At 41.8% G+C, this 13,094-nt stretch overlaps 1 protein-coding gene across 4 annotated transcripts in view; it reads left to right on the forward strand.

Moving 5' to 3' along the window:
* Window positions 1–4,778, forward strand: part of LPAR1 (lysophosphatidic acid receptor 1) — a 166,691-nt gene extending 161,913 nt beyond the window's left edge. For 3 of the 4 annotated variants that reach the window (XM_038769842.1, XM_038769843.1, XM_038769844.1), the window contains exon 4: window positions 2,591–4,778. In XM_038769842.1, coding sequence (XP_038625770.1) covers window positions 2,591–2,892 — 302 coding nt within the window. In that variant the 3' untranslated portion in view covers window positions 2,893–4,778. The remainder of the gene's footprint in view (window positions 1–2,590) is intronic. The other variant, XR_005456616.1, reaches the window with a different exon arrangement.
* Window positions 4,779–13,094: the final 8,316 nt, after the last annotated feature.

The following is a 13,094-nucleotide window of genomic DNA, read 5'->3' on the forward strand; positions in this document are numbered from 1 at the left end:
TTCAGTGTTATCCTTCCCTGAAAGAGAAAGATGGAAAGAATAAGAAGGTGGTTTGAAATAAAGGCTGTCCTGTTCTGGACTGAGAGCTGGGACCTGAAGATATTTGCCCCATCATTACATTCTCTTCCTGCAGGTCCAATTCCAAATTCCCCGGCAGGTGACTGCGACGTAGAATGTGTGAAAGGCAAACCTGCATTTTGAATCCTCCATTCTTTCCTGAGATTGTTTAGACTTACCTGATGGCAAATGTACCCACAAGAACTGAACTCCTTACTTAAAATTGTAAATCAACATCAAATGAATAATATTAAGGCTATCATTCTTGGAGCAGTGGGCTTTGCATTATACAACCCACCTCCCCTGGAAACAATCCCTGCCTCATGAGAGCTTACAATCTCAAGTGCTGACTAGACTGTAAACTCTTTGTGGAGAGGGAACATGTCTACCAAATCTGTTATACTCTACCAAGCGCTTAGTATAGTGTTCTGCACACAGTAAGCTCTCAATAAATACAATTGATTGATTGACTGGGACTCTCTTGCCAAGGTGCCATAGAGACAATGTTGTCCTTTTCATCAGAAGGAGACTCTGGCTTTCAGGTTGCTAAAACCTCAAAATTCTAAATTAGGACTGAATAGAGCTTTAGTAAAGGGGAGAGAAGAACACTTTGAAAAGAAGCACACTTCAATTCATGAAGAGCATGTGCTAGCTTCCAAGTAAATTGCATAGAGGGGCACTCTGGGTTAGTAAGACCCTGGGAATATGTCTTCTTTGCTTCTCCAAGGCTGATGGCTTTATTCCCAGCCAACCAAAAGGGGCGTCTTTTTTTGTTGTTGTTGTTTCCCCTTTAGTTTGATTTTCTCTTTTCATTTTCAGAGAAGTAAATTGTAGCTTTGTTCATGAGCAACAAATGGCAGCGCTATTAAGCTTTTCAATTAAAGGGGAAAACTTCTCAGCCCCTCCGCCATTCTCTCCTGATTCTGGAAATCTCTTTGTCTCAGAGGGAGTGCTGAGGTGGTGCATTTATTCAAAAATTAAGCACCCTGGCCAGTTGTCATAGGGATTAGCATTTCTAAAGTGAAACAAATACAGATAGTTTTTGTGTTGCATCACAAAGAGCTTTTGGGTGGGTTTTTTTCTTTTTTTCCCTCTGAAAAAAATTCAGCTAATTCAGTGGGAAGAAAATAAATCTCAAAACTCAAAACCCTGCTTTGCCTGACAGTGTTGTGTGAAACCAGCTCCCTGAAAGACTATTAGAGGCATGGCTCCAATGGAGAACTCCAGGGTATCTGTCCTATACTATGTTCACAGAGAAGGATGTCTTCAGGAATTCCCATTTGAATGAAACTGATTGTTGGATAGGGTCACTTAAAGGATCTCATCAATCACGACATATTTTATCAATCAACAAAGACTTATTTACACATAAAGTGGCTTTCTTAGAAATTTCCTTCTCTCTCTTTGACGCTGTCTGGCTTAAAGGTATGCGATCCTGACACTGACAGTGTGCACTTCCTTTCACGGAAAGAGTGCTGTGTCCCTGGATTTTTGTTCTTACAGCCCAGGTGTAAATTTGACTACTTGCAGTCCAAGCCTGGCGTTCCTTCTGCACAGGGCCATTGTAAATTTAAATTATAAACTCTGTGAGTTGGGGGGCCTGGAGAAACTGTGTCTTTTACACAGGAGAAGCAGTGTTGCCTAGTGGATGGAGCTTAGTCCTGGGAGTCAGAAGGAAGAGCTGAGTTCTAATCCTGGCTCTGCCACTTGTCTGCTGTGTGACCTTGGGCAAGTTACTTAACTTCTCTGATTCCCTCAATTACCTCATCTGTAAAATGGGGATTTAAGACTGTAAGCCCCATGTGGAACATGAACAGTATTCAACTTGATCACCTTGTATCTATTAGCTTAGTACAGTGTAAGGCACATAGTAAATGCTTAACAAATACCATTACAAAAACCCCAAAAAACTTCCAGTGTATGATCCCCAAGGACTTAGAATTGTGCTAGGCACTCAGCAGGAACTCAATAAATGCTAATGATAATGAAACTAGTGAGTTGGTGAGAAGCAGCATGGCTCAGTGGAAAGAGCCCGGGCTTTGGAGTCAGAGGTCATGGGTTCAAATCCCAGCTCCATCAATTGTCAGCTGTGTGACTTTGGGCAAGTCACTTAACTTCTCTGTGCCTCAGTTACCTCATCTGTAAAATGGGGATTAAGAATGTGAGCCCCACGTGGGACAACCTGATCACCTTTTAACATCCCCAGTGCTTAGAACAGTGCTTTGCACATACTAAGTGCTTAATAAATGCCATCATTATTATTACTGAAGTGCTATTTCTCCAATTCTGAGTGACTTCAAAGAGCCACATGGCTAGTGATTTTAAGGGTGGAACGTGACTGCTGGGTCACGTTTATTTTCATTTCCCTTGAATTCACGAACCTTTTGTCATCACCCTGGGATTTTTTTTTTGTCATTAATATCAGCACGGTCACATTCAAAATGTTGGCTGCAAAAAATGGCATCAAAAAATACTTGCAAAAATGATTTGACTAGCAAATGTTTCACTTCTCCTCCTTCCCCTTTGTTTTTAGGGGCTTTTATCATCTGCTGGACTCCTGGCTTAGTTCTCCTACTTCTAGATGTGTGCTGCCCTCAGTGTAACGTCCTGGCATATGAGAAGTTTTTCCTGCTTCTGGCTGAGTTCAACTCGGCCATGAACCCCATCATCTACTCCTACCGGGACAAGGAGATGAGTACCACCTTCAAACAGATCCTCTGCTGCCAACGCAATGAGAATGCCAACGGCCCCGCTGATGGATCAGACCGCTCAGCTTCTTCTCTCAACCACACCATCTTAGCTGGAGTGCACAGCAATGACCACTCAGTGGTTTAAGAAGAGACTGAAGATAAGAAGCCACCCAGGGCCTCTTAAAGATGAACAATTTCCAGCTTCCACACAGCACCCAGAGAGGGAAGAACCAGGTGGGGAAGTGAGATAGGGGTGAGAGGGGAAAGTCACAAACATTCTTTTGTCTTTAAACACTAATGGGCTACAGTATGTGTTCCCCAAAAACCTACAGTGCACATGATCTGCTAGAGAGAGAGAATTGGTCATTTTACAAACCTCATCCTTCTTTTTTTTAATTTTTTTTTATTTTCCTCTCCTCTCTGAAAGTAAAACCTTGCTTTCTTACTATGGAATTCAACAATAACCCACAGAAAGTCTGTTTAGACTCCACTAAATAGACTTCAAAAGACTATGCTTTGTGTTGGTGCCAGTTGGAATTGATTCTGATTAATTAAGCTTATACCTTACTTAACTGCATTTACATGTAGTCACTTAGGCTTTTTCTTTTCCTTTTTTAAAAAACATTTTATTTTATAAACCGTCATGTTTATGTCCATCAGCATGCTTTTGATGGACATTTTTTCTGGGCAAAGAGAGAGATCATTGCATTTATACTGCCATAACAACAAAAACTATTTTTCTAATATAGAAAACTGGGAAACCATGTAAATTCCAAATGTTCTCTTCTTTAGAAAGCATGCATGTAATGAATGTATGCAGTTTGTTTTAAAGCTCATTGTAAAATTTGCTGGAAAGTAGAAGAGCCTAGTCTGTAATTCCAATATTTGTTTAGATTTTGAAATAAACAATGCTCTAGTCACAAGGTATTTAACTTTCTCATTACAGTGTGATATCAAGTGTATAACGTTTACAGGGGTCCCAAGTTAATCACAAATATAATTTTGTTTGTGCTTAAAGAGAGGAGAATCAGTAAGTTGAAGCATAAAAATATTTCTCAAAATGTATTGGATACCTGAGTGCTTTTTCCTCAGGATTGCATTACAGAGGGATTAAAAATTGAAAAATTTTGTCTTTTACCCTTGTTTAAAAAGAAATTATTATGCATTCACAATGAATAAACAAGAGTATCTTATTAAATTACCCTTTGTTTGAAACACAGTGCTTTCCGTGGCTGAAATAAAATTTTTTTAAGACTAAGACTAAATGGCTGCCACAAAAAGCTAGAGCCTCCCTATATACATAGAATAATAATGTATAGTAAACTGTTTTGATTGACCTAATATTCAAGTTAAAAGACATCTGTGGAGGTAGGCTTGAAGAAATTTAAAAAAAAACTCCAAATATCACAAGCCACTTAGGGATAAGCTATGTATCCTTTATCATCTGTAGGAATAAAGGATCTTTAAAGAACTTGGGGCCCTTGTATTTCAAATGAGGGTATGTTTGTGCCTGTTTGTGTGTGTGATTATGTGATGTACTATCCCAAAACGCTCCTCATAACAGATTGCTTCCATATTGTTAGATGTGTATATAATATGTACGCTAAGGTACACTATTCAATGCAGCCATTTGGTTAAATAGGCAAATGAAAGAACACTATATCTCAAGGCTGGCGTAGAAAGGTTGGAGAATGTAGAGTTGAGTGAAATGCATCCAAAAGAATAATTCATGACAGGGAAGACAGGAGTTGATGTGGATTTTTTTTGTGAAGCAATGCACTGAGCCAAAGTGCCCAAAGTGCTGAGAGAGGGACTGTACAGAGGCAGTTCAGAAATTGCCTGTCACTCAAAATGTAAATGGGTATCTACACCCTCGTTAAAAATGGCTAAAATGGATCCTCTACTGTGATTGGAAAGAAGTGAACTCACAGATTTTCAGTTTTGTTCAATTTGGAAACAAGATGGGCTATTTGGACTTTAAAAATTGACTTGCTAAGCCACTAATAAAGTTTTCTCGATGAGTATACATAATCCTGTGCGTTGATGAATGGTGTCTTTTTTTCCTCTCTTCTCACCAGTAGAAGTAAGCTTCCCTGCACTCTAACACTAAGCTGTGCCTTGCTCTTCTCATGAACCTTAAGTGGCATTAGGGGTTTCTCTGGAACTTCCAGGACCTCTGCAACTGATTAATTTCTTTCATCCCAGAGAATAACCAAAGAATGCTCCTCATCAGTATGGTCGTTAATTCTTGAAACACAACAACCACACAAAAGGAGGTTTTCTTTGTTTTCTATGTCCTGGCCTGTGCCCTGACCTCTGCAGAATCTCAAAGGTTATAGAATTTGGGTGGTAGTGTTTATCCCTGCAGGAATGCTATTGTAATAGTAAGTTTCTTTTTGCGCACCTTAAGGTTCTTAAGGTCCCTTGGTGAGGCAAGCAGTGTAGTTGTTCCAGATTCAGAACTCCCAACACTCCAACAGCTTTTCTTAGGTGATAGAAAGTAACGTTGTGGTTGCCTTGGGCACAAAAATAGTTAAGTTTCTAATACAGTCCTTGAGATCCCCTGAAACTTTCTATAATGCTTCAATTGTTAAACTGTGCGGATAGCCACCCCCCAGATGTTGTTAAAGAATTGACTTTCAATCCACTCTAGAAACGTTTTAATCAATCAATAATATATATCAAGTGCTTACTGTGTGCAGAGCACTGTACAAAGTGCTTGGGAGAGCACAATATAAAAGACATATATCTTGCCCACAAGCTTTGCTAAGTGGGCTCACTTAGACTGTGAGCCCAATGTGAGACAGGGACTGTTTCTGCCCTGATTAACTTATATCTCTACCCCATGGCTTAGAATAGTGCTTGACACACAGTAAGTGCTTAAATACCATCATTATTGTTTTTATTAGTATTTGGGACTGGCATTTGATTACCATCCCCTCTAGACAGTGAGCTCCATGTGGACAGGGAATGTGTCTACCAATTCTATTGTATTATACTCTTCCCAGTGCTTAAGTACACAGGAAGCACTCAATAAATACAACTGATAGATTGATTTTGGGGAGTAACTTGGAGGAGGATGATAGATACGGAGCTCAACATTGATGGAATGCTTGGGTGAACAGTTGAGTCTCATGCACGTTTTTGAATACTCATAAGATCAAATCAAAGGGCTTGAATAATGATTTCTAAATGATTCAATCAGTCTGGCATTTTTTTGAGAGCTTCCTATGTGCAGAGCTTGGGAGAATACAACTGAGTTGGCTGATATGTTCCCTGCCTGTAGGAAGCTTACTTTTGATGGGTCCTGTGTGCTGGATGGAAGACCATGATGAGTAACTATGTGAGTTTCTTTAATCTCATAACTCTGGTTCTAGTTCCATTCAGGAAGTTGAAGAAATGGAAAATTGACTAATTTAATCATTAACGCATAGGATGAGATGGAGTAGGGTTGTGTGAAATCAGTAGCCTAATCTACTAAGCAAAGGGATTTTCTCAGTCCTGTGTTCAATTGTCATAAATTTTACAAGCCCTCATCCAGATGCTCAGTCCTAGAAGTATGTTTTATTAAACACTGTTTAAAAATGTTACACAGTAGTAAATAACACTATTCCAATTCTAATGATAGCATTGTGTGACATATCTGAAATTATATTTAGACTTGGAATTATTACTGCTCACTTTAAGAAAACACAGCTTTTTTAAAAGGAACTGGCTTACTTGCTTTGTGCTTAGAGACAGAGAACCTTAATTCCCACAACTGCTTTTATGTATTTGTGATGCAACATCCATGCCTTCACTTGAACCTTCAATCTAGTACTTCAAATTGGCTTAAAATCATTACAGGCCAGCAAAAGTTTGTATTGTCTTTGATCCTCATTTACCAATACCAGCACTTTGATACTCCTAATCACACTAATCACTAAGACAAGAGAATACCACCCCCCAAACCCCACCCCACCGGTGCCCTCCACTGTAAACTCATTGTGGGCAGGGAATGTGTCTGTTTGTTATTGTATTGTACTTTCCCAAGCACCTAGTACAGTGCTCTGCACACAGTAAGAGCTAAATAAATACAATTGTATGAATAAATAATAAATAAATAATAATAATGACATTTATTAAGTGCTTACTATGTGCAAAGCACTGTTCTAAGCGCTGGGGAGGTAACAAGGTGATCAGGTTGTCCCAAGGGGCTCACAGTCTTAATCCCCATTTTACAGAAGAGGTAACTGAGGCCCAGAGAAGTTAAGTGACTTGCCCAAAGTCACACAGCTGACAAGTGGGGAGGCCGGGATTTGAACCCCTGACCTCCGACTCCAAAGCCCGTACTCTTTCCACTGAGCCATGCTGCTTCTCCAATGAACACAAACAGCTTGCAGCAAATTATCTTAAATCCTCCCACGGTCACCAACTCTGAAAAGAAAAAGGATAGAATTCAGAGGGAATATATTTGTTCAACCACTTGTAATTATTGAGTACTAAGCGCAGGGCACTGTGTTAAGCACTTGAGAGAGTACAATAGACTTAGTCATGATTGTTGTCTTCAAGGGTGTTTGCAGTCTAGCAGAGGTGCTTACAACCTAATTTATTTTAAGTCTGCTGACCATGTGTCTTTATTCCTTTCTGTTTACTTCTAAACACTGGGCAAATGAAAAGTTAGGACCTGGGTTCTAATCCTACACCTGCCACATAGCTCTGCTGTGTGACCTTGAGAACTCATTTATCGGTGTCTGTTACCTAATCTGTAAAATGAGGATTAAGATTGTGAACTCTAAGTGGAACAGGGACTGTGTCCAACCCAGTTATCATGTATCTACCCCAGTGCCTAATATGATGCCTGGCCCATAGTAAACAATCAATTGTATTTACTGAGTGCCCACTGTATGCAGGGAACTGTATTAAATGCTTGGGAGAGTTTAACAGAATTAGATTTGATTTCTGCTTCTGAGATTACCATCTAGCGGGGAAGAAAGTAAAGTAAATTGCACATAGGATAAACTTATAGAGTACAAAGATATGTAAATAAGTACAATGGGGATGAAAGTAGGTGAGTATCCACGGGCTTGGATGACATGGAAGTGCTGAAGTAGCAGTGAGAAGCAGCTTGGCCTAGTGGATAGAGCACAGGCTGGGGAGTCAGAAGGACCTGGGTTCTAATCAGCATGGCCTAGTGGCAAGAGAATGGACTTGGGAGTCAGAGGATGTGGGTTCTAATCCTGACTGCAACTAATCTGCTGTGTGCCCTTGGGCAAGTCACTTAACCTCTTTGTGCCTCAGTTACCTCATCTGTAAAATGGGGATTAAGACTACTGTGAGCCCCACGTGGTACAACCTGCTTACCTTGTACCTACCCCCCCGGCACATAGAACAGTGCTTGGAATATAGTAAGCACTTAGCAAATACTGTAATTATTATTATTATTATCAATCCTGACTCTGCCACTTGTCTGCTTTGTGACCTTGGGCAAGTCCCTTAACTTCTTTGTGCCTCAGTTACCTCATCTGTAAAGTGGGGATTAAGACTGTGAGCCCCATGTGGGACAGGGACTATCTGACTTGATTATCTTGTATCTACCCCAGCATATAGCCTGTTGTTGGGTAGGGACCGTTTCTATATGTTGCTAATTTGTACTTCCCAAGTGCTTAGTAAAGTGCTCTGCACACACTAAGTGCTCAGTTAAATACAATTCAATGAATATAGTACAGTGCCTGGCACATAACACTTAACAAATACCATAAAAAAAGTTAGGGGCTTTTAACTGGGGGAAATAAGAGATTAATCAGGGAAAGTGTCCTGGCAGAGATGAGATTTTACAAGATGGGGAGAGCAGTGGCCTGTCAGATGTGAAGAGGGTGTTCCAGACAGGAGAGGGAGAGTGAACAAGACGTTGTCAGCAGGAGTGAGAAGAATGAACCACAGGAACTAATCTGTCTGAGCTTCAGTTTCCTCATATGTAAACCAGGGCTGATAATACCTATCTCTCCATTTTTCACAGGGTTATTTTGAGAATAAAATGGGATGAATGATGTGAAAGAGATTTTGATAGATCAAAAATAAGCACTGTTAAGAGATGATAGCACAAAAGAGTAGTGCTCCTAAGGGAGCACTCTTTGCATGGTTGAACAACTAAACCATGTAATATGTTCTGCTGAGGTCAGCTAAGCAATGTATGACCATGTCTGAACCTAGTAGTGTTTAAGTGCTTACTATATCACCAGGTACTGTACTAAGCACTGGGCCAGATACAGTAGAAGCAGATTGGGCTCAGTCCTAGACCTACTTTATGCGCACAGTCTAACAGGGAAGGAGAACAGGTATTAAGTCACCATTTTACAGATGAGGAAACTAAGACACAGAGAAGTTAAGTGACTTGCCTAAGGCCTCACAACAAGCAAATGGCCAAGCCCGGATTAGAAGCCTGTTCTTCCGATTCCCAGGCCTGGGTTTTTTCCATTAGGCCACACTGCTTCTGACCTTTTCAGGCTACCCAAGGTCTGGCTCCAGGCATTCCGCCAGCCTGAGGTAAGGCCAAATGAGATACTCCCCATCTTCTGAATCACATCTTCACTTCGTGTTGTGCAGGCAACATGACATAACATCATGCATACCATTTTGTGAAAGAACTTCCACAGTCATCCAAGCTCCCTGGCCAGCTCTGATTTACGCCCCATTAGTGGATCACTTCACCGTGGGCAGCAAATGTGTCTACCAATTCTGTCATATTCTCTCAAGCCCTTAGTACAGTGCTCTGTGCACAGTAAGCACTCAAATGCCATTGATCATGGTGATGATGATCACTTCTGTACTTTTGTCATAATTTTTAAGAAGGGCAGTAGCACAGCCATCTTTGAGAGAAGCTGCGACATCTTCCATCTTGGCCCAGGCTCGGGGACTGCCATCTATACAAGGCTCAGCACAGCTGCCCCCTTCAGAGCATCTCCTTAAGTTGGCTGCTTACCTCGCTTATTGTCAGAAGCTGGGCCTGGGGTCACCCCTGAATTGCCCTGAAAATTTACGTCTATTCCAGGGTGGCTTCAGAAGAGCTTTGAGCCCAGGAATTCCACAGGGGGTTGCCCTCTTGTGATTTAAGGTCCAGATGCAAGGCTAAGTGGACCTCGAAATGAGGAATCGTCTTTGGGTTGGAGAAGTTACTGGGGTTTTCAGCCCTAAATCCAGGATGAAAGAGCCCCCTGGAGTCACTATAGGAGCAGCTGGACCCCAATCAGCTTCTGCTGAAGCCCTTCAGATTACTCGATGGCGCACCCTACTCCACCCCAAATCCCCACGCCCCCTTACTGCCACCACTCTGACTAGAGGCATCTCTCCGAAGCATAGAGGGCTTCAGGAATAATAATAATAATACTAACAATAATAATAGCTGGTATTTAAGTGCTTACTATGTGCCAAGCACTGTTTCAAGCGCTGGGAAAGATACAAGGTTATCAAGTTGTCCCACTTGGGGTTCACCATCTTTGTCCCTGTTTTACAGATGAGGTAACTGAGGCACAGAGAAGTTGTGACTTGTCCAAAGTCACACAGCTAAGTGGCGGAGTCGGGACCAGAACCCATGACTTCTGACTCCCAAGCCTGTGCTCTTTCCACTAAGCCACACTGCTTCTCTAGCCTATCACCAATTTCCTGGGGCTGACTTCATTCATTCATTCAATCATTTATTGAGTGCTTACTGTGTGCAGAACACTGTACTAGAACAGTGTACTAGAACTAGCAAGAACAGTGCTTCGCACATAGTAAGCGCTTAACAAATGCCATCACTATTATCATTACTAAGCACTTGAAGCTTGCAAACAAAATATTCCTGCCCTAACTTATCTGGTCACGTGTCTCTCTGACCCAGAGAACTTCTCCCCCAGCTTCCATCACAGGCAGACCCCAAAATCTGGGATCTTTGCAATATTTAACATATCCTTAATAAGGTTACATCCCAAACAAATCCAGGTTCAACCACCTTTCCCTGGATCTAATACTGTTCCCTGCAGGCTCCTCAGTGGTTCTCTGTAGATGTTCTGGGGCTCTTCTTTCTCAGGAACAGGAGCCTCACTCCTCCAGAGTCCTGGTTGCTGGATTCCAAACCTCCAGTGATCCTCTCTGATCCCTCCTTGTGTCCTTTGTCCATCCAGGATACAGCTCAAGCTCTCTCTGGGTCCTGCTCTCCCCAACACACCAGTTTGCTTCCCCTCACCTTCTTTTTTTCCTAACCTGCCCATCTACTTCCTCCTCAATCCTTTTCTCTGATTGGGGAGGTTTATGTTAATGGAGGGGCACCAAGGAGTGACACTACTGGCTTCTTCCTCCTTCTCGTAAGTGTGGGAGCCAGTGGAACAGGTCATCACGGGATCCCCCAGAATTTGACAGATTTGTGGAATTCTTATGGGGATTGGACTGGCATTGGTCTCCAAGAACCTCTTCCAGGGTGGGGTTGGGGGGACAATTGATGACCTCAGAGAGGCTTTTGCCAGACAGTAAAGCCCAGAGCAAGTCTTTTGGGGCACTCAACTGATCTGAAGCCCTAGGGCAGTTATCAGGAGCCCTGCATCAGCTCTGGGTTTTGAGTGCCCCTTTGATGCAAACTCCAGTGCTGGTGAACTGGCTCCTGTCAGCAGGCTGCAGGTTATAATTTAACAAGTGCAATCTTTGTGGCTTTTAATCTGTTCTTCCCAATATTTTCCTTTTGCCTTTCATTTTCAGGCCATTTGTTAAACCAGGATGTAGAAGCTCTATTTAATAAGCAGCATTAAGATGAGAAGGCAGTGTATTAAGTTTTTCAAATAAGGCCTCTGAATAAGTCCAAATCTTCCTTTGTGGGCCCTCTTCAATCAATCAGTAATGTTTATTTAGCCCCTACTAGGTAAAGAGTACTGCACTAAGAGTTATGAGAGTATGATAGAGGTAAAAGACACAATCACTGCCCTCTAAGAACTGACCATTTAACCCAGGATATAGACACAGGAGAGAAAGAGACTGGTCTATTGAGTAGGTTCATGAATAAGGACCCAGATGGTACAGTATATAAATCAATATGTACACAAGTGCTCTGGTGGCTGTGTGTACATAAGTTGTGCTCTGCTGGCTGTGTGTACATAAGTTCTGAGGTGATAGTTGAGAGGAAATGACTTGGAGAGCAGAAAATGTATTGGGAAATGAATGCCTCAAGGAAGAGATGGGATTTCAGGAAGGCTTTGAAGATAGGGAGAACTGTGGTCTGGTGGATTTGCAGGGGGAGAGATTTCCAGGATGGAGAAAGAGTAGGAGTGAGGTCAGTTCATTATTGTCAGAGATTGGAGATATGAGCCCTGATTTGCTCCCTTTATTCATCCCCCCTCCCAGCCCCACAGAACTTCTGTACATATCTGTAATTTATTTATATTAATGTCTGTCTCCCCCTCTAGACTGTAAGCTAGTTGTGGGCAGAGAATATGTCTGTTTATTGTTCTATTGTACTCTTCCAAGCTCTTAGTACAGTGCTCTGCACACAGTAAGCATTAAATAAAAAGATTGACTGACTAGAAAGTGACAAGCTTTTCTTGGGAGGACTGGAGAGGGTAGCCCAGAGGGTAGCAGGTGAAGAGGGTGGATAATTAAGGAGAGAGCTAATGAGCCTTGAAGCCAGTGGTCATCATCTTCTGCTGGATGTGGAGGGAAATGAGTAACCATTTTGAAGGAGGGGAGAGATGTGAGGAGAATGATGTTTTAAGAAGAAAATCCAGGTTGCGGAGTGTAGTATAGTACACAGAGGAGAAGTTGGAGGCAAAAAGTCCAGTGAGAAGGCTGATACAGTAATCTAAGTTCGAACCAAAATAGTGTGGCTGTTTTGATAGAAAGGAAAGGGTGGATCTGCTATTGTGTTGAGGGAACTGGAAAAATTTAGCACCAGGTTAAATTGTGAAGGTCAAAAGAGTGAGGAGTCAAAGATGACGGCGCCAAGGTAAGCTTAAGGGATAGGGTGGATAGTGGTATTTGTTGACAGAGATGGAGGAGTTTGAAGGAGGGGTAAATTTATGTGGGAAAATGAGTTCAGTTTTAGACATATTTGGTTTAAGTTGCCAGCCGGACATCCATGCGGAAATGGCCTGGAGGTAAAAATAAATAGTGAGGTCTTATTTATAGCAGAAGAGTGGTTGGGACTAGGAGGTCAATTTGGGAGTCTTCCCCTTAGAAGTGGTATCTGAAGCTGTGGGAGAGGATAAGCTCTCATGTGCTGCAAAGGCGGCAGGGCTGGAATTTATGTCCCTGCTAAATGGAATTCTGAAATAACAAAACAGAGGTTCAAACAAGCAAGCATACATACTTTCAGATCATCTATATTTTAGCTTGTGCCCACATTTC

The sequence above is a fragment of the Tachyglossus aculeatus genome, chromosome X4 (assembly GCF_015852505.1).
Source record: "Tachyglossus aculeatus isolate mTacAcu1 chromosome X4, mTacAcu1.pri, whole genome shotgun sequence".
NCBI lineage: Eukaryota > Metazoa > Chordata > Mammalia > Monotremata > Tachyglossidae > Tachyglossus > Tachyglossus aculeatus.